Source organism: Abramis brama (assembly GCF_963993115.1).
Source record: "Abramis brama genome assembly, chromosome: 23".
Taxonomy (NCBI): Eukaryota; Metazoa; Chordata; class Actinopteri; order Cypriniformes; family Leuciscidae; genus Abramis; species Abramis brama.
This window is the reverse complement of record NC_139985.1, coordinates 5153420-5176315: the sequence shown is the minus strand read 5'-3', so window position 1 is coordinate 5176315 and position 22896 is coordinate 5153420. Positions and strand designations below refer to the sequence as shown.

Here is a 22896-nt window from a genome sequence, read left to right as displayed (position 1 = left end):
ATACAGACATTAAAGAATACATGAAAAGAACATTTCAGTAATCACACTGGTAACTTCTATAACAAAGTAAAATCTCCAGAGAAGTCATTCAACTCATTTGATATTTAGAAGGAAAAGTATTGATTAATACCTTGATTATAATCACTCATTACATATACATTGAAGCAGCAGTGGATTCCAATCCACTCCCTTCAGGGCACAGAAAGTGTGGAGGCACCTATTGTATCTGTTGGCGTCCTTCTTATTATTTATTTCTTCTTCTTCTTCTTCTTTTTCTTCTTCTTCTTCTTCTGCTGCTGCTGCGGAAGTCTATGGTAGCCCATAGAACCACTTGCGGGAAAGTTCTGGAATTTGGCACACTAATAGTGGACAGTCTGAACTGTCAACATAGCAAATTTGGAGTCTTTAACTCAATCCCTCAAGCGCCACTAACTGTCCAAAGTTGTACTCATGTTTATGCTAATAACTTTTGACCATAAGGGCTACAACCAAAATTATTTTTCCCCATGATTCCATGGCTCAAACCGATTCAATTGCACCCTATGACGTCATTTTCCGTTATGAAATTTTTTCCGCCATTTTGAATTCTCTGAAAAAGAATTCTCTCACTGTTATGGATTGCTCTGAGACTTAAGTATGATCCAAGCGCAGCTTTATTTGAAAATCTAGAATCGTAGTCATGCCAGGCAAAGGGTCAAAACACTTTCAAACAATCCACAAAGAATAACAGAGACAACGGAGAGTGCTCCGAATTACAAAACCTTGATGAGAAATTGCAGAGAGAACATGGTATAAATAGGGTGAGACAAACAATGTAACGACACACAGGTGAATGCAATAATTAATGATGAGTCCAGGCAAAGAATTATGGGAACTGCAGTTCATGGCTGAGTGGCAAAGGTCAGAGAAAAGAGTGCCCTCTGGTGGTCAACATGGGCACACCAGCTGGTAACTGTGACACTCACTCTGAGGACACATAAAAAAAATAGTGGGGTTTTTCCTCTTGGTGGCGCTATAATAGAACAAAAAATGAAAATGCCATTGACTTCAGTACAGTATTGTGATATAAAATGCTTAAAATAGTTGTCAAAAGCATTGGTGTAATATTATGAAACTCAGAATGTGCTATCAGCACCATGCCCTGAAGTTACTCAAAAGATTTCGAGACAGCACCACCTTTTGGTCAAAAGTTATATAAAATTTTCCAAAGATGCTAATAACTTTGAAATAAATCTGCCTATTGTAATGAAACCTATTCCTTGGGTCAGGCCAAGAACATAGATACCAAGTTTGCCGTATTTGGCCGAACTTCCTGTCCGCCATCTTGATTTACATTTAATATCTACTTTTTCAAACTCCTAGGGCCCTATTTTAACGATCTGAAACGCAAGTGTCAAAGCGCAAAGCGCAAGTGACTTTGTGGGCGGGTCTTGGCGCTGTTGCTAGTTTCCCGGCGGGATAAATGACTCTTGCGCCAGGCGCAAATCTAAAATGGGTTGGTCTGAAGCAGCTTTATTATTCATAGGTGTGGTTTGGGCGTAACGTGAAATAAACCAATCAGAGCGTCATCTCACATTCCCTTTAAGAGCAGGCGCGTTTGTTCTAAAGCGGATTCCTATCAAAACGGCGGATTTGCCAGGCGCGCGCCAGGAGCGGTTCACAGCCGAGGAGAGCAACGCTCTCGTCAGGGAGGTTGGGGATGGAGAAACCCACCCAAATTAACTTCGGTTAAAAAGGCGTATGATAATTTGGGTAAATGTGTAAGCTAGATGTATGCTTTTATAATAAATTGTCTATCTATCTATCTATCTATCTATCGTAATAATGTATGATTTGCAAAAATGAAAACTGCTGCTTCTGTGTAGATGAGAGAATCAAAGTGTATGCGCGTTGTGCACACGCTTCATTGATTATGGCCAAGCATGCGCCCTTAAAATAGCATATGAATAACATGCGCAACGCGCCACTGACTTTAAACAATTTTTTCCTGGTTAGTGGCGCAATTGTTTTCTAAACCTGCAAAATAGCATGAAGGAACGTTTGCGCCGGAACACACCTCCTTTTTTGCGCTGAACCGCCCAATGAGCGCAAGTTCATTCCCTAGTTTAGCGACGTGCTTCTGTGGAGGGAAAAACGCGCTTTGCGCGGGTGCAAAATAGGAATGATACATGCGTCGCTGTACAAAGTCAATTGACCCTTCGCAGAGACCCGCCCCCCTTAGTTACTGTCGCTATGCCCGACAAGCTACGCTGCTCTCACGCCACACCATGTTCTCACGCAGTGAAAAATACATCGCGGAGCAGAGAGGAGACTGACAACACGCTGACAGACAGGACGGACCAGGTTACTTTTCGGTTACTTTTGATATTAGACATAATAAACAAAGTCTCACCTTTCAAATGTGGTCATTTTTTAAAAGAAATTTAAACGATACATACCGTTTTGTGGCTCTTAAATGTGTCTGACAGATCGCTGTAGAGCATCAGTTAAAGCTGCTCGTGAACCGATCATCTCTTCCTTCTAGTTAATATATAGCATCAAATAAACATGAATGAACATAAGAAGGAATGTTGTTTTAACCGCGGAAAGGCGTCAGTACATTCCGTTTTTCAAGTTCAAATTCTCCCATGTTAATCTGCTATCTCTCCTGACTGCTTTGTCGGACAAAATGGCGGATGGCGGATTATGATTGGTTAGATCGCCTGTCAATCAAGCTCCCTGCGGAGGGTCAATTGTGCTGGGTGCAAGATAGGGCCCCTAGACTTTGTTTGTCTGATTTTCACCAAAATAGAATCGTATCATATCCAGACTGTGCTGACTAAAAGTTATGGATTTCAGGTTAATCGACGAAACCGTTTTCTGATACCGCAGCAGCAAAGTTGAGGCATGATTCATCCAAAAGGACTATTCAGGCTTTACTGTATCTCTGCAATGCCTTGACATATTGACATAGTGTCATTGTCACTTCACCCTGACCACAAAGCATCAATTTTGTAATTACGCCACTTATTGGTCAAAAGTGATTATCCATTATATCATATTTTTAGTTAATGTATGTGATTTTTCATCCATTTTGCCTAAATTCAGCTTTAAATGCCTTTAATTGCTGTTTGCTGCAGTTAGTCTGACACTCCCAGCCATATTGCCATGTCTTATTGTCGTCTTTGCGCTTGGCGCCGATAATGGCTGCTTGCAGCTATATTTATTATTATTATTATTACCTCTTACAGCAGGGGTGAGCAACGTCGGTCCTGGAGTGCCTCTGTCCTGCAGAGTTTAGCTCCAACCCTAATCAAACACACCTGAACAAGCTAATCAATGTTTTCAGGATTACTAAGACTGCGTTTACACTGGTACAAAAATCTGATTTTTTACTCGCTTCTGACACTGATCGGAATTTGTTGCACATATGTAAATACAAATATCCGCACGAGATCTGATTTTTTCGCTTACAATCTGAGCCACTTCCAAATTTGCTTATAAATGAGATAGATATCCAATATCTGGACATCCGACCTACGTCTAAACACGTATATCCGATTCCCCCTTCCAAACCACCACAAGGCGAAGGCAACAGGTTTTCCTACAAAGATTGCTTTTTAATGTTGTATTATGAAGATGAAAAAGCTTTTCTATTAAGCTTCTCGCTCTCTCTCTCTCTCTCTCTATCATTACAAAAATTAAATCTTACAGCGCTACTTTATTTCACTTCAGAATTCTAAATCCAACTGGCTGCAGACAAAATAACAAGCGAAAATTACTTTTATTTTCCTGTATCCGTTCGGTCAGATTTTGTGCTGCAAAATATCCATGACAGCTGTTATCTTGTCCATGTTGGCAAATAATCATGGCCACCGGATATGAATTAATCTGTGTGGATCAGATCACTTTAAACGCAAGTCTAACTTAAAGGACAAGTTCGGTATTTTACACTTAAAGCCCTGTTTACAGATCGTTTCTGGTGAAATAGAAAGGTTAAGATTAAAATTTGGACACATGCTGCTGTCCCGAAAATTTTAGGTTTCTTTCGCTTTCCCCAAAACCTCCAGAATGGGTGCATAGGTGCACTGGAACAGTCCTTCCTAAAACGCATTAAACTTTCGTTTACAAAGACGTGAAACTCACCGAGTGGTCAGGGTTGTTCACTGATATACTCACACAAAAATCGCTGCAAAAGATGCTTTCCAACAGGTGTTTTACCATTCGTTGTAAAACTGTGGACCTATTTTTCCAAACGCCTCACACCCGTACATTCTTCCGTTGAGAGCTTGAATAATAGACACTCCAGCCCAGTTGGTGGCGATAATGCATCTTTGCAAGAAAACCACTGGCATTTGTTTGCGATCCACCGTAAAAAAAAAAACACAAGAAGAAGAAGAAAACAACCCCATTTCAGTTTCTGCGCGGAGTAATACCGTACCTCACATCACATCCAATACAAGTCAATGGAGCTGGGCAAAAAACACGATAAAACCTGTTAGAAAGCATATTTTGCAGCGATTTTTGTGTGAGCATATCAGTGAGCAACCCTGACCACTCGGTGAGTTTCATGTCTTTGTAAAAGAAAGTTTAATGCGTTTTAGGAAGGACTGTTCCAGTGCACCTATACACCCATTCTGGAGGTGTTGGGGAAAGCGAAAGAAACCCAAAATTCTCGGGACAGCAGCATCTGTCCAAATTTTAATCTTTGTTCAAAGGTTTTTTTATTGAATGACAACTTTGCAAAAACAATTACTATACAAAGGAATATACATTTTGTTTTTGGAATATACATATCAACATACCCCACCCATATCCTACCCTCCCACCCAATTACAAACAGACCTGCATTACAAATTCCTGCATGAGATTATTTAAATCACAGTCTAAATTATAATACATAAAGGTGAAAATATTAAGAATGAAAGACACTAAATACACACCTAAAATAATAATAAAATATATATATAAATAAATTAAAAATTATAATAAAAAAAAGAGAAATATACAAAATTATATATAAAAAAAAAAAAAAAAAAAAAAAAAAAAAAAGGGGGAGAAAGGGGTAGCTACTCTGATATTGTTGTAGTTGGTTTCTCAAAGAATGTTAAGAAGGGGCGCCATATTTTTTCAAATTTATTCTCAGATCCCTGGATGGTGTAACGCATTTTCTCTAAATTCATACATGACATAATGTCCCTAATCCAATGTGAGTGGGAAGGAGGAGCAGGATCTTTCCACTTGAGTAAGATAGCCCTACGGGCCAATAAAGAGGTAAAGGCTAATACTTTCAGCTTAACTTTAGGCAAGCCCAAATTTGGAGCAATGCCAAAAATTGCAGTAAGAGGGTTTGGCTCAATTTGATGATGAAGAACTTCAGACATCGTTTGAAAGACTGACGTCCAGAACTCATTCAAGGTGGGACACATCCAGTACATGTGAAAGAGTGACGCAGGTGCGCTCTTACAGCTATCACAGGTCGGGTCCACATCAGGGAACATTTGAGCTAGTTTGGTTTTAGATATGTGGATACGATGTACTACTTTAAATTGCACGAGAGCATGTCGGGCACATATGGAGGTGGAGTGTATCCGATCTAGGACTGAATCCCACATGTGATCAGTGAAGGCAGAACCTAGGTCCTGTTCCCACATGGTTCTTATAGCTGCTAATGAAGGGCTATGCAATTTCGAAATAAGGTTGTAAAAGACAGAAATTGTGCCTTTTAATGTGGGGTTAACGGAAAGAAACATATCGACAGGATTGGCTTGGGGTTTATTAGGGAATTGGGGAATTAACTTCAGTGTATAATGCCTGATTTGTAGAAATCTGAAAAAATGTGCCTTTACTAGACCAAAGTTTTTTGTCAATTGAGAAAAACTAACAAATATGTCATTGATAAATAAATCTCTGATGCATTTTAAGCCTTTTTTATGCCAGATCTTAAATGCACCATCCATCAATGAGGGAGCAAACAAATGATTAGCTGCAATTGGGCTGAGAAGTGAAAAAGTCTGTAGTCCAAAATTTTTCCTAAATTGGGTCCAGATTCGAAGGGAGTGCTTAATCGTGGGATTACCGTTGGGAATAGCAGAAGAGAGTGGTAGTGCGGCGCTTAAGAGGGCAGATAGAGACAATGGGCTAATAGCGCTGGACTCCATTGTTACCCAGACTGGGGCTGAGTCATCGAGGTGAAAATGCACCCAATACACTAAAGAACGAATATTAGCAGCCCAGTAATAGTATTGGAAGTTAGGGAGGGCCATTCCACCTGCTTGTTTGGGTCTTTGAAGAAAAGCCTTACGTAACCGAGGATGCTTACCATTCCAAATATAATTTATCATTAAAGAGTCAAGGGCCTGAAAAAAGGATTTAGGGAGAAAAATGGGGAGGCATTGAAAAAGATATAGGAACTTTGGGAGAAGTGTCATTTTAATTGAATTTATTCTACCTATAAGAGAAAAAGACAGAGGAGACCACTTCGATAATATTTGCTTTGCCTGATCCAATAATTTGAGGAAGTTCGATTTAAGTAGATTTTTAAAATTCCTGGTAAAACATACCCCAAGGTAACTCAGATGATCTGTCACCACCTTGAGAGGAAGAGCAGTATACTTGAGTTTAAGTGCTTCTGTGTTAATCGGAAAGAGTTCGCTCTTACTCAAATTAAGTTTATAGCCTGAAAACTGACTAAAGACCTCCAACACAGAAAGTGCCTCCGGTAGGGAGGTGGTTGGCTTTGAGACAAACAAAAGTAAGTCATCAGCGTATAATGATACCTTATGCTCGCTTCCTCCTCTCCATATCCCCTGTATCCGTTTGTTACTGCGAATGGCAATTGCAAGTGGTTCAATTGCAATAACAAAAAGGAGCGGGCTCAAAGGACAACCCTGCCGGGTCCCACGATACAAATCAAAACTACTCGAGTAACGGTTATTTGTTAATACTGAGGCCGAAGGGCATGCATATAATAGTTTAACCCAAGAAGTGAAAACAGGACCCAGACCAAATTTTTCAAGGGTAAAAAATAAGTAATTCCATTCTACTCTATCAAATGCTTTTTCAGCATCCATAGAAGCGAGGCATTCTGATTCAGTATTCTTAGGGGAATATAAAATGTTCATTAACCGGCGGACATTATAGAATGAGTGGCGTCCCTTTATAAACCCTGTTTGGTCGGGGGATATGATAAAGGGAAGAATACCCTCCAATCTGCAGGCGAGAATTTTGGCAAGTATCTTTACATCCGAATTTAATAGGGAAATTGGTCTATATGATGCACAATCTAAAGGATCCTTATCCTTTTTTAACAACAGGGAAATACAGGCCTGATAGAACGAGGGGGGGAGTTTACCCGAGTCATATGAGTCAGAGAATACTGAACATAAAAAGGGTGATAGTTCAACTGAGAATTTCTTAAAAAAGTCAGAAGAAAGTCCGTCTGGGCCAGGAGATTTACCTGATTGCATAGATGTTATTGCTGCCATAATTTCCTTCTGAGTAATAGGTGCCTCAAGGCTATGGCTCAGGTCATAAGAAAGGGAAGGCATGTTTAGATTATTGAAAAAGGTTTCCATGGCAGTTACGTCTGCTGTACAATCCGAACTATACAAATTTGAGTAAAATTTTTGGAACTTATCATTAATTAGTTTCTGATCTGATGTTATACACCCACTGTCTCTCCGTATTCCAGGGATAAGTTGCTGCGCTCTAAAACCGCGCAATTGGTTGGCCAGGAGTTTACCAATCTTGTCACCATGCTCGTAAAAAGTACTCCTGCTCCTCAGCAGCTGGTCGGCAATTTGACGAGAGGCAAGAAGGTTGAATTCTGTCTGGAGTTTTAAACGTTCTTTGTAAAGTTCAGGTGAAGGCGAATTAGCATATTGTCTATCTATGTTCAGAATCCGATCAGCAATTTCAGTTTGTTTCTGTTTTAAACACTTATTTTTGTGTGCTGCAAATGATATAATTTCACCCCTCAAATAGGCTTTCAGGGCTTCCCAAATCGTTGCATTGGACACATCCGGTGTTTTATTTATACTCAAAAAAGTTTTAATATGGGTGGAGATATGAGTAAGAAAACTCTCATCTGAGAGCAACAGTGGATCCAATCTCCACTGTCTTCTTGTACACTCAGCATCAGAGAAAGCCACTTGAAGGAGCAGGGGAGCGTGATCTGAGATCACAATACTTTCATAACTACATGACTTAAGATCTGACATTAAAGAATTATCAACAAAAAAATAATCTATTCGGGTATAGGTATGGTGGACATGTGAAAAAAATGAATATTCTCTTCCTGTGGGATACAAAAACCTGTACGGATCAGAGAGGCTATAATCAGCAAGAAATGATTTGATATGATCAGCAGATCTGTTAGGAGTGGCCGGATTAGGGGAAGAGCGGTCTAATACTGGGTCTAGAAAACAATTAAAATCCCCACCAAGAACAAGAGAGTGAGAATTGAGATTAGGGAGGTGAGAAAAAAAACTCTTAAAGAATTGAACATCATCAAAGTTAGGTGCGTAGACGTTGGCCAGGATGACTGACTTGTTGTAAAGTTTGCCTGAAACAATAATAAAACGTCCATTTTTGTCCGATATAATGTTTGAGGACTCAAAAGGAATATTACTGTCAATAAGAATAGCTGTGCCCCTAGCCTTGCCCCCGAAATTAGAATGAAAGATTTGTCCACGCCAGCATTTACCTAAACGCCAATGGTCAGAGTCAAGCAAGTGGGTTTCTTGAAGGAAAACTATCCCAGCCCTGAACCTCTTAAGGTGGGTGAAGACTTTACCTCTTTTCACTGGGTGATTTAGCCCCTTGACATTCCAACTAATTAAATTCAGATTACCCTTCATCTAACTCAGTTATAGTGAGAATCCGAAGAGTTGCAACAATGAGAAAAAGAAAGGCACACAAACAGAGTAGCAAAGTAACAAGGAAAAGAAAAAGGAAAAAAAAAAGAAAGGAAAAACATAAAATAACTGAAAATACAGCAGGTAATATCTTAACAGTTAAACACTCTGTTGACTCCAACCCATCCCACCCTAACCCCACCCCATATATTGCACTGAACGGCAAACCCCGAAGGACCTTAACTGGCCTCACAACAAACATTCCAGGCTTCACTTCCAGATCTATGCTAGCTAGCTCCCACATAGATCTTGTACAATTCACCCTATAGCCCAGTCACAAACTAAACAATCATATATACCCAGCAAACAGTCAAAATAACAACAAACCAAACAGAAAAGTCGTTCCCATCCAGCATATTCAAATATCAACAAAGGCCGTGAATTAGTCAAGCTGACAAAGTGACTGAAAAATAAAAATAATAATAATAATAATAAAATAAAAAATTATAGAAAATAAAAAAATATAATAATAATAATAATAAAATGGTCACGCTCATCCAAACAATTAAAAAAGAAAACGAATAACCAATAAAAGCGTGAGTTAGACAGGTGGAAAAAATGACAAAAGGAAAAAATTAAATTGTCACACTCATCCACTCATGATTTAAAATAAAGATATAAATAAATAAAATGGCGTGAATAAGGGAATGCAATATAAGCAACTACAAAAATAAATAAATTAAAAAATTGTTACGCTTTTTCTTATTTAACGTTACTATTTTCCTAATAAAAAGGAATTAAGTAGCCTAACATCAGTCTAGGAGAATACCTGGAAATATAAATAGAACGTTGTCCACCGTTGTATACTCACACAGGCGGCCGAATTTACTATGGACTCACACCCAAAGTAGAGATGTAGTTGGATGCTTCAGAGACGGACCGCAACCACATCCTCTCGCCGTTCTGGAGAGTGATGCGAAGCTTCGCAGGAAATAAGAGGGAGGGTCGGAGACCGCGCCGATACAGCTCAGCCATAACCTCCTTGTATTCAGCCCGCTGCTTCAAAACTTCCGCGCTGTAATCTTCATAGAACCGGAGCTTGTGGCCATGGTATTCCAGCTCGCCTTGTTTACGTGCCTCCCTCATGATCAGGTCTTTAATCTGGTATCGATGAAAGCGGATGATGACAGGACGTGGTCTCTCGCGCGGACCAGGTTTAGGTGCCAAAGTGCGATGAGCTCTGTCCAGCTCCGGGGGAGAAGGGAGAACTTGATCACCAAAAACCTCGACGAGAAGTTGGGCGAAAAAGGCGGTGGGGCGTGCCCCCTCGACTGACTCTGGTAGGCCCACAATACGAACATTCTGTCTCCTACTTCTCCCTTCCAAATCCGATAGTTTAGACTTCAGCAACTTGTTATCTTCCTGCAGTAAAGAGCACGTAGCTTCAAGTTGCTCCAAGCGACCACAGACAGCTTCCGCATTCGACTCAAGATCGGTAATGCGTTGTCCCTGACCTGAGACCACAGCCTGGATCTTGTCTAGCTTAGTGTCCATGCTGGCGAACGATGACTTGAACTCGGCGGCAATGGCTGCTCTGTGCTGTTCAAGCAAAGCAGAAATGGATGTAGCCGATAAGCTAACATTAGCGTCACTGCTAACGCTGTCCGAGGACATCTCTGACTCTGCTAAGTCACTTTTTGCATTTTTCATGGATCTGGGCATAATTCCGAACGTAGTGTTGGTGTTATCGGCAATATATGCACAGCTAAATGATGAAAGTAGGGTTTAAACAGGAGATTCAGAAAAAGTTAGTGGGAGCTAGAAAACGAACGCACCTACTCCATGTTAGGTCATCCAGGAAGTCCCAAATTTTAATCTTAACCGTTCTATTTCATCGGAAACGATCTGTAAATAGGGCTTTAAGTGTAAAATACCGAACTTGTCCTTTAAAGACAAACATTTTAAAGGAATAGTTTGTCCACAGATTCTATAATTATTTACTCATGCTCGTGTCTTTCCAACTTGTTAGCTATTATAATATAATAATACTAAAATAGAATATTGTTTTTCACTTATAATCATGATGTGAAATATTCTTGAAAAATTCTCCTTTTGTGTTCAATGGAAAAAACATCAAAATACAAGTTTGGAATGACTTACAGTAAGTGAGTAAATAATGACTCGCATTGTCATTTTTGTGTGTGTGTTATTCCTTTTAAACCTCTAGAAGTATTCAACACACTAGATCAGGGTTCTTCAAATCCAGCCCTGGAGGGCCACTGTCCTGCAGAGTTTAGTTCAGACCCTGATCACACTCACCTATCTACAATTTTCTAGTATCTCTGAAGACCTTGATTATCTTGGTCAGGTGTGTTTGATTAGGGTTGGAACTAAACTCTATAGGACAGGGGCCCTCAAGGACCGGATTTTAGGAACCCTGCGCTAGACCATAAAAATGTAAACTTCTGACGTTTATTTTCTATGTTCCAGAAAAGAACTAAAGTGGTATATTATTGTAGTGTACCTATGGAGAAACAAAACAATGACAGACCTGAAGAGAACATTATTGAAAGATTATGGGCCTTCCTTACAGTAAAGCAGCTACTGGAGAAAGAGTAAATATACATACTTCTCACTGAATCTACTGTATATGTATGAATCATAGTATTTCTGAATCTTCATTTGTGGATTTTTCTGTATGTCAGAGTGCTTCTAAATGGCCTGGAAAAAGACAATGCAAAGAAAGAAGCCCTTGAACTTTCTCTGAAGTACAGATTTGTCACACCGCTTACATCAATGGTGGTCACCAAGCCCCAGGGTGAGAAAATGCAGGTTGCCCACAAACCCAAAGAGGGAGAGAAACCAAATACAAGTCCGGGACGAATGGAACCACCACGACAACCAGGTGAAAAGAAAATATATTTAAATCATGCTTTTTTGGACATACTTAATATATTTAAATTATACTATACTAAGTGCATTTAAAATTAATTATTTTGAAACAACATTAAGTATATTAAGTGTATTTCAAGATGTACTTAAGACTACTTCAAGTACATTTAGTGCAAGTGTATTTCTTAATATACTTTCATATTTCTTAAACTACAGTTAGAATATATTTGAAGCTTCATTTTAATGTGCTTCAAGAACATTTAAATGTATTAGCATTACACTACTAGTTTATTATAAAGCTGTTTTTTCAGTATTCAAAAATAATTAAATATGAATGTTAAGAGTAGACATACATACACATTGAAATAAAAAAAACTTTAATATACCCTCTTGTTGTGTACATTGCAAAATAAATACCTAGAGTACATTGAAAAGTACAGAACCAAAATACATTATAATAAATTAAATATCAGTGAAATTTTTTTGTATAACATTTCAGTTATACCCGTATTACTGAAAAGTAGAATGTTACATCACTGAATAAATAAGCAGTACAATGCAATTTTCTGGAAAATTTTCTTTTCACATTTTACTGGAAAACAAAGTGCAGAAGTGAATAACTTAAGCCTGCAAATGGCTGAACCAAAGAAACAGAAGAGTTTAAATGTCAGATCTTCATCTTCAAGTGGACGGTCACTTTGAGTAGGCTACGACTCATTTTCTGCAACTGAGGGCTTGAGTTTCAGACACTGTAGTATTTGAAGACTGCTTTATCACAGGATCTGTGAAAGGGAAGAAGAATTTAAATAAAATTAACCAATGATTAACTAACATTTTTGTATCCATGTTTAAATGCATGTATTATAATTTGCATAGAAATGCATTAAAATTCCGTTGACTTCTCAGTTTACCTTTAAAAGCTTTGGCTATATCCTCATCAAACTGGACATGAGTGTCCATAGCCGTGTTTCCACTGTCGGGCCAGTGCGAGCCAGGGCTTTAAACGGGCAAAAAAATAAAACAATAAAAAGTGATACATTGATCATAATGAATTAATTTATGTCAAAATTGCACATTAGTCACTCAGAAATAAATTACCGTTAGGTCTATTTCACAAAAGAAAGAGGACACACTTACTTCTTCAGTCGCGTCTGTTTCTGTTTATCTGGTAGTAACAGGACATATTTACAGCTTCTCTCGACTCCCATACAGATATTTTCAGTCAGAGAAACAGAGGAAGCTTTTTTACTATGCGTATCTTCAAGCGTTTACTATGGTAATGGTTAGCGCACATATTCTTTTGCATCACAAACAGAAGGCATTCAAACATGAACGCAAGTTAAATTATTTTAAAAGTCTTTAATGCTGACAAAATCATACGGCGCTGCCGTCTCCCGACTCAGGTGAACTCCGCCTCTATTCGTAACCACTCCTCTAGCCCGAGCTGGCCCGCTTTGGCCCAAGGTATTCGACGGGCCAGAAATCCTGGCCGTTGGCCCCGAGTAAGCCCCGATCAAGCCCCGGAAGTGACAGTGGAAACGCGACTGGCCCTGGCACGCACTAGCACGGCCCGGCCCTGGCCCGACAGTGGAAACGCGGCTCATGTTTATCCTCTTTTCTGTCTGTATAGTGTCTGTCGTCACTATACAGCACTCTATGAGTTACACTTAATAGATTAGAAGAAGCTCAACACCACAAATTACAGTGAACAGAGTTGGTCATGCTAACAAGCACACTCTTCACCTCTGTTGCAAAGATTTAAGGAAATTAGAGGTTGTGCAAAATATTGTATGCCAGGACAAGTGACTTGCAGCTTTACCAAAAAACAATTAAATACTTGAGTCATTTTACATGAATGACTCAAAGGAAGCACAAATTAGCCACCTGCAATAGGACACGTTGCTAACATTTTCCTACCAAGGTGTTGGGAACTTTTATTCCTTCATCGAAGCAAAAACCAGGAGACTTGAGATGGATCTTATAAGCAGAAGAGATTTATTCTTCCAAGTCTGTAGTTCATCATCATCAAGTCTAACCATAATACAGTATTCAGTGTAATTATACTTCTCAACGAGGGGAGGGATTACATAGAGGTGGAGACTCTGAACAAAGCATGCAAATTAAGTATACAGGTTAAGGATCCCGCCCCAGACTCCAGCGTGTTACCAGTCTCAATCCAATCAGCATAACCATTCAAACGCGTATGTGCTAATCTAATCAGCCTAACGATACAACGTCTGGAGCTGGGACTTTGGCTCCAAGAGCCATTTGCAGAACAAAAGGTGAGATTCTCAGTGAATCTTGTGTGCTAATCCCATCAGTCTGAGTGAAACTGGGACCCCAAGAGCCATTAAAGACAATAAGGAGAAAACAGGAATTGCAACTTTGCTGAGCAGCCTTAAAAGCTAATGATGTTATGTATGGAAGCATATTTGAAATAGATTCTTAAAATTTGTTATTCTTCAAAGGTATCACCTTCCTTATTTAGGCCTGATTCAAAAATCTCTATAGGTGATACGACATTAAAACATACTTAATACTTGAAAGCTTGAACAAATATAAACACCAATCAACACACACACTACCATAATTGGCTGGTCAGCTCAAGACAAAGTAATTTTATGTTCATAACATGTTTTTTCCCCCAACTTTTCAAAGATCATTGATATCATAACATTGAAGCCAAATTGTTCAGGAAATGGAAAAATAAATACACCGCTTCATTTAGCAAATAAAAAGAATGTTAATGTAATGTTGTACATGTTATAATGACTAATAATTATGTTTTCTGCTGATGCATTGGACAATGTTTTATAGTTGCTTAAGACAGACAAATGTTTCCACATAGATTTTAAATAGATTTATCAAAGTCTTTAGACTTTGACTATATACCTAGTGCTGAAGTTGCTAGATATCTAGCTAGTGTCAGCATCATGTTACAGCGGTTAAAGGTGAACTAAGTAACTTTTTTACCTTAACTGAACAGCTTCGGAGTCATTGGAATGGTTATATTACCGGTACTTATTTCGGGTTGAATGGTGGTCGTTCCGCACCCCCTGGTTCCCGTGAGCGGAAAATCCACACTTGCAACTTTGGGGCGGCGGGCCACCGGCCGCCGCGTCAGGAAGTATTGCGTGATATCAGGTCTCGCGATGTAAACAATTGCTTTACGGCCAAAAGAAATCTGCTAAAATGCTGTCATTATTGCGAACCCGAACCCGAATGAAGTAAACGTTTTAAAGAATGTCCCATCTGCTTTGATGTCGTTGATCTACTAGCCTCTGGTGTCTGAGAATCGCCAACGAGTTTTTTTTACAGTGTTGTCAAATATCTATTCCGAAGCTGTGGGGGGAGCTCTAGAGAAAAACCTGCGAGCAAAAAGCGAGAATACAGCGAAGAAATCCCGAAACTACTGAATGCTGCTTTAACATCAGTAATCCACGTGTTAGCCATATTACAGTACATAGCAGCCCTATCCACCGGGGAAAAAAATAAACAGTGAGCTATTTATTTATGCAAACTGCAAATAAAACTTACCAGAACTTCTGAGGGCAGAAGCTTCATCTCTTCGCATCTGCTTCAACTTAGACTTGGAAAAGCTTGGCTCTGATTGGTCAAATTTAATGTTATTTTTTTTTTTTAGTTAAATTGCAAGCATTTCAAGTACAATGCAACAAAAAACAAAATGAATACAAGGCATTGTAAATACAATTCAAAATATACAAACCAAAGAATAACAACAACAACTAAAGTATAAATGTACATATAAATAATAATAATAAAATAAAAAATAAATAAATAATAAATAGCCTACAGAAATAAAAGTTTATAATATCAGGGCAGTTATATGTATTCGAAAAGCTTTAATATTTGTATTGTTTTTATAAGCTTTTTGTTTTGTGATCTCATGTTTGAAAGAGTTTCTAAGTATATTGTGAAATCAGTGTTATAAAAGGTTTCTTTTGAGTTATTTTTGTCTTGTGAATATAAAACTTCACCAAAATAATTAAAAGATTAATGATATAATTTAGTTTTTCAGAAAAACATGGGTTTTGGAAACAAAGTAAATCAAATTGAATGTTGCTGCACTGAAAAAGACACGCTGTTACACTTTGTGTCAAAAATACGACAATACAGCACAGACAAGTAACGTTAATGTATTATAAACATACTACTTGAATTTCAAATATATTTTTTAATACATTTAATACTACATATTTTTCAATTAGTAAGATAAAGAAAAAGAGCTGTTAGATATGTATTTGTTTTGTCAGAATAATCTTCACACCATGATATCTTGCTGAGCATTGTTTCTCCATAGCAGCAGTTCTCCAAGTACAGTACAGTCTTTTAAAAAAACACACACAAACAGCATAAAATGCATAAAGACCTACTAAAACAATATGACCATTACTCATTCTGTGAAAATTGTGACTTTATGTAATATACATTTGCCACACAATTTATCACTTGCTGTGCTGTTTAAAAGTTTGGGGTCAATAAGATTTTTTTTAATGCTTTAGGGATGTGTGAAATTGAGCACACTTAAGACTTTTTTAAATTCTTAATAAAATCCTAAGAAACACTTTTATAATTTTGTTTCCACAAAAATATTAAGCAGCACAACTGTTTCCAACATTGATAATATGTTTCTTGAGCAGCAAATCAGCATATAAGTATGATTTCTAGAGGATCATGTGACACTGAAGACTGGAGTAAAGATGCTGAAAATTCAGCTTTGCCTTCACAGGAATAAATTTCATTTTAAAACTATATTAAAACAGAAAACAGTTTATTTTAAATTGTAATGATATTTCACAATATTGCTCTGTGTATTTTTGATCAAATAAATGCACCTTTGGTGAGTATTACTAATGGTGAGTAACTACATTTGAAAATCTTACAGACCTGCATCGAGGCTTCATAATTGTGGCGCAAGGAGGTATTGTATATAACTTACTTATACTTTTTATTACCATTAGGAAAGTAACTAAATACAAATACTTTAATTACAGTACTTGAGTAGATTTTTATTTTTTTCTACTTTCTTTCTAATTAAATTGTGGTACTTTTACTTGAGTAAAACTATTTTATTCATTAAAGGGGTCATATAATGCCATTTTTGTACAAGCTAATATGATTCTTTAGGGTTTAAATTAAAAGTTTGTAATATACTTTAATTAAAAATTCTCATTAGTATTGTAAGAAAACACTAATTTTACCTGGTCAAAAACAGCTTTGTTTTCAGCATGCTGTGTAAGTGCATGTGTCTTTAAATGATAATGAGCTTTGCTCACCCCGTCCCTCTGTTCTATGCGTACACCGTTTGAAATAATAACACAATATCCATAACGCGTTGTTCATTATAAACGTGGGATTATGAATTATATTGAGAACGTCGTACATAGAAAACATGCCATAATGTACCCTGAGTGTAAAAATAGCCGCATTCATCGTGAAGCGTGCAAGCGATTTGAAAAGATTAATATAAATATTAATATAAAGGTTAATAAAACGTTACACTCACTACTTCTTCTGGGGATGCAACAGGAACACGAATAGTTGGTACTGTTACGTCGTTAAACGATGAGCGCACGGCTTGAGTGATGACACTGACACAAGCATTTTCACATGGCAGCTTTTTACTGACTCGTTCACTATACAGGTGACACACACACACTCCGTTGTTCTGTGCATGTACAATACAACAGGAAACCAGTACGGAGTGTCGTAAGGACAAAACATGCAACTCTTAGAATGCAATACACAACATACTCCTCCCCTTTTACTTTTAACGTCAACCTCAACAAAATAAATGCTTATGACATCATAAATACGGTTGTCTTTAGTTTAGGAACATAATTTTTTTTTTTATATATATATATATATGTATAAACACTTTATAAAACCGTTTTAACACTAGGGAAAGAGGGTAGACTGCCTCATTTCCCTGGCTGAACCCTGGGGATTATTCTGCCCCAACGTCGTGGGTTAGCCACTAAACTAGAGGTCTAATCTCTGTGGTGGTTTTCGCACTCTAGTCGGATAATGATGAAGAACAGGCCCAGGTGGCGTTTCTACTAGAGTGTCTGTAACAGTCACTGGAGAAGGAGATGTATTCTAAGAGAGAACGCTTACCCAAGGTTCACTTGAAAATGATGTGGGTAAGATTTCTGGTACCACATCCCGACCAGAGTTGATGTGAGATGTTTGTTGTTGTGTCTCCAAATCACATGGATCATCACTGGAGATTGTCCAGTGAACCTGTTTGGTTCCTGTTGGTCTCAGAAGATCCAGTCTGCTGCGTAGTTGTCGTTTCAGCAATGCTATAGCTGGGGAGACTTTTGTGGCTGCATGAGGTGTGTTTATATATGACAATAGAAATGTGTTCAGTCTTTGGTTTAGGGAGCCCTTACCCTGAGATGTCTTTAAAGCCTTCTTCAGGGTCTGAACAAATCGTTCCGCCAGGCCATTTGTGGATGGATGATAAGGAAGAGACCTGATGTGCTGAATTCCATTTACGCTCAGAAAGGACTGGAACACTTCAGACACCAGCTGGGGGCCATTATCACTCACAAGCTGTTGTGGTAGCCCAAACCGACTGAAAACAGTTCTAAGCTCCTCAGTGGTTTTCTCAGAGGATGTGTTATGCATGACTGCAACCTCAGGCCATTTGCTGTGAGCGTCCACAATCACTAGAAACATGTGGTTCTCCAGTGGTCCTGCGAAGTCTATATGTATTCTTTGCCATGGCACCTCTGGAAAATCCCATGGATGTAAGGGGGCTGTCTGTGGCATGTTCCTTACATTTTGGCATTCTGAACAACCCTTTGCTTCCTCTTCAATTTCTGAATCTAAGCCAGGCCACCAGAAGTAGCTGCGTGCCATCTCTTTCATCCTCACTATCCCCGAATGACCAGCGTGAAGTTCTTTCAGCAAAAGGCTCCTCAGAGGCTGGGGTATAATGACACGATAACCCCAAAGTAAGCAACCAGACTGAACTGTCAACTCATTCCGTCGAATCAGATAAGGTTTGAATTTGTCTTCCATCTTTCCTCTTCCACTATGAGATCCAGGCCAGAACTTCTGACAAAACTGGGTCCGTACTTGTGAATCGTTTCACTTGGGCAGCAGTTAGAGCACTCTGCACTTCTTTGAAGTAAAAGATGTCGACTTGAGGGCATTCTGGTTTTGTGTCTGGCAGAGGCAGCCTGGACAGTCCATCTGCATTGCAATGCTGCTCAGACCTCTTATATTTGATGTTGTATTGATGAGCCGACAGCAACAGAGCCCAACGCTGCATGCGATTCGCTGCCAGAGAGGGAATGCCGGTGTGGGGATAGAAGTAAGTGGTCTGTGGTTTGTGAGCAGGGTAAATCTGCATCCAAACAGGTACTGGTGAAATTTCTTTACACCAAATACGATTGCTAAAGCTTCTCGCTCAATTTGGGCTCAATTTGGGCTCAATTTGGGCTCAATTTGGTCTTCACCGGATGGCATTACATGTGAAAGTTCCGCACCGACACCATACGGTGAAGCATCACATGCCAACTGGAGCGGTAGTGCAGGGTTGTAATGTGTGAGGACCTCAGATTGTGTTAATGTGCATTTCACATCCCTGAATGCCTTCTCACATTTGTCAGACCATTTCCATTGTTTGGACTTGTTTAACAGTTCATGTAGTGGACAAAGTCTACTGGAAAGGTTTGGCATGAACTTTGCATAGCGTGTTAACAATCCTAGGAATGATCGTAGCTGGCTTACGTTATTTGGAGCTGGCGCATCCACGATAGCTTTTACCTTTGATGGTGCTTTGTGAAGACCAGCGCTGTCAATTACGTGTCCTAGATACTCGATGGTGGGCTGGAAGAAGTCACATTTGTCTTTCTTCACACGAAGGCCATACTCTTTTAGTCTTTGTAGTGTTGCATTCAGGTTCCCGAGATGATCCTCATCATCTTTTCCTGTGATTAACAGATCATCGAGATAACATTGTACTCCATTCAATCCACTCAGAATTTGGTCCATGGCACGCTGGAACAACGCTGGAGCCGAAGTTATGCCGAAAGGAAGCCTCTGATATCTGTACAGGCCCTTGTGTGTCACGATGGTCAGCAACTCTTGAGAAGCAGGATCGACCTGCATTTGGAGGTAAGCTTGACATAAGTCTATCTTGCTGAATTTCTAGCCGCCTGCTAATCCAGCAAAAAGATATTCAATTAGCAGCAAGGGGTATTGTTCTACACTTAAAACAGGGTTGACAGTAACCTTGAAATCGCCACAAATTCTGACTGATCCATCCTTCTTCAATACAGGAACAATTGGCGTGGCCCCCTCGCTAACACTCACTTTCTTCAGTACGCCAGTTTCCTCCAGACGGTCTAGTTCAGTTTCTACCTAAGGCCTTATCGCGTAAGGCACGGGGCGAGCTTTTAAACACTTAGGTTTACTATCAGCCTTGATGGCCAGCTTTACAGTGATGTCTTTCATGTTTCCCAATTCATCTCCAAACACCTCTGCATTCTTCCTCAGGATGTGTTGTAGGCTGGTAGAGTCTTTCGCCACTAAATGTACTTCCTGCCACTTTAGCTTTATTTTCTCTAGCCATGATCGGCCCATCAGAGCTGTGTGACTACTGCCTTTCACAATATACAGTGGTAAGTTTACCTTCTGTTTGTTTAGCTCTACAGTCACATCCACGACCCCCGAAAGGGGAACAAGCTCACCTGTGTATGTTTTCAAGGTCAGCTTCGCTTCCTTGAGACAGAGGTATGGCCACTTCTCTTGGTAAGTTGACTCCGCCATGAGCGATACAGCGGCTCCTGTGTCCACTTGCATGGGAACAGCCTTTCCATTTAGCAGTGGCGTCACCCAATAGCCATCAGAATTTGAAGACACAGACATTACATGTGAGTATTCCTTTTCATCAGATTCATCCTCTTGTTGTTTCCCTGTATATTCCACCTAATTTATGTTTTTCTTTTTGAATTTTCTGACATAGCTTTTCTTAAACTCCACAGGTTTAGCTGGATTTACTTTCTCATTTTGCTTTTTGTTTTGGCATACACATTCAATATGCCCTTTGTCTTTGAACCAGCATTCCTGTGCCAGATGACCACTCTTTCCACAGCGGTGACAGACTTTCTTACCATCATGTTTCATTCTTTCACTGTACACTTTGTGGACTTGACTGGATGTGCTTAACTCTTGTGCATCTTTTGCAGCCATTTCCATGGATACACTGATTTCCATCGCTTGCTCTAGAGTTAGATTACTTTCGCATAGGGGTCGCTTTTGAATGGTCTCATTACGCAATCCGCACACAAATCTGTCTCTTATAGTGTCACTCAGTGTTGTGCCGAACTCACAGTGTTCTGACAGACGCTTCAGTACAGCAACAAATTGTGCAACCGATTCTTCCTCTAACTAATTGTGTTTATGAAATCAGAATCTTTCAGCGATGATGAGGGGTTTTGGTGCATAATGTTCCTGGAGCATTGTTACAATGTCCTTGAATGAGCTATCACCAGGCTCATTAGGCTGGACCAGGCTATGCAGTAGATTATATGTCTTACTGCCCATTACACTGAGAAAAGTTGGTACTAGAACCTCATCTTTTATCCCATTAGCTTTGACAAAATAATCAAACCGCTCTCTCTGTATACGAGCTCCACTGCTCGACAGTTTCATCATATGGTCCGATTTGCCCCACTAGACCCACCATTTTGGTCTGTTTGTCAGTGTACTTTACCACTCACTCTTCTTTTGTAGCCGTCTCTTTTCCCTCCCGTGCCGTTTTGCGTCGTCTTCGTGATGTGCAGCTGTCGTTTCTTTTTCTGATTGCGCAATTTCCCCCACGCGACAAGCTTTGCACTGATGCACATGCGTTTTGTCTGCTAGCTTCCAATGACGGACTGCATCGCGGTTAACGAGCCGATGTCCTCTGAATAGCACGTACTTTTACAAGTATCGCGGAGAGAGAAGAGAGTGTTTATCCTCATCGCCAGTTTTGTTACATCGTTAAACGATGAGCGCACGGCTTGAGTGATGACACTGACACGAGCATTTTCACATGGCAGGTTTTTACTGACTCGTTTACTATACAGGTGACACACACACTACGTTGTTCTGCGCATGTACAATACAACAGGAAACCAGTACGATCCTTTTTTCAGGAGCAGCTTCTTAGCAAAACCAGCTTTATACTGATCCTCGTTTGTAAAGCAGTCTGGTGTGTGAAATGATTCGCACGCACATGAAAGCATTGATGTTGATCGTGGGGAATATTCCTTTCAAAAACAAAACTCAGCCACTGCGTCTTCAGCGGTTCGGATTTAGGAACATCAAAATGACTGCTGTGTTCCTTATTACACCCAAGAACAGAACACCACAATCGCTTAGACGCCATTCTGCTCATAGACAGTGATCCAGCGTATCAACAATGACGCACGGACAATGATGACAGACAGCTCGCTCACGAGCGAGGGCGGGTCTGTGTTGAAATGCTGCTGTCAATCAACAATCGTGGGAGGGGCGTCCGACCGTGTGACGTCACTAGGTCGAATGGCTTGATTTGAGAGAGGGGAAAACGTATAAGGAGATTAAAAAAAAAACACTGGATGGATTTTTATCATTTTATGATGGTTGTGTACAGGCACTGCCAACACACATTTCAGTACAATCAACTTGTAAAAGTGCATGTACCATTATATGACCCCTTTAATATTTTATGATATGTAGAGGACACCATGACATGTTAATAACAAAATGAAAACAAGACTCTATAACTAACCAAAATATAACTTGAGAATGATGTTGGAAAAAGATGTTTAGAAAATGTTTATATTTGGCTATTTTGTATGCATACTAGTGCCTGCATGTGATTTTATTTTTCATGATCATATTTCCTTATTTCCTTTCATGATCTAATTTCCATGCAAAATTTTTACTCGCATTTTGACATTTTTTTAATCTTGTATAGTGCATATACTTTTCATCTGACATCATATTTTGTCATTTTCATTTCTTCTTTCTCTTACAGCAAGAGTTGCAGTGAAGTACATTAGGATTTTGAAATATTCTGGTAATGCTAAGCCAGTTTGTTATGATGTTCTTCTTCAGAAAGTCAGACTCCTACAAAATGACCTATCAGGTCTGATATCCAACA

General features: G+C 39.3%; 1 protein-coding gene across 1 annotated transcript in view; it reads left to right on the top strand.

Moving 5' to 3' along the window:
- Nucleotides 1-22896, top strand: part of LOC311074582 (inter-alpha-trypsin inhibitor heavy chain H3-like) — a gene marked incomplete at its 3' end in the record, with an annotated part of 156012 nt that overhangs the window by 14865 nt on the left and 118251 nt on the right. Inside the window, exons 12-15 of the mRNA XM_084101288.1 lie at nt 11328-11452; nt 11543-11742; nt 19746-19880; nt 22771-22881. Of these exons, the coding sequence (XP_083957414.1) occupies nt 11328-11452; nt 11543-11742; nt 19746-19880; nt 22771-22881 (571 nt within the window). The remainder of the gene's footprint in view (nt 1-11327; nt 11453-11542; nt 11743-19745; nt 19881-22770; nt 22882-22896) is intronic.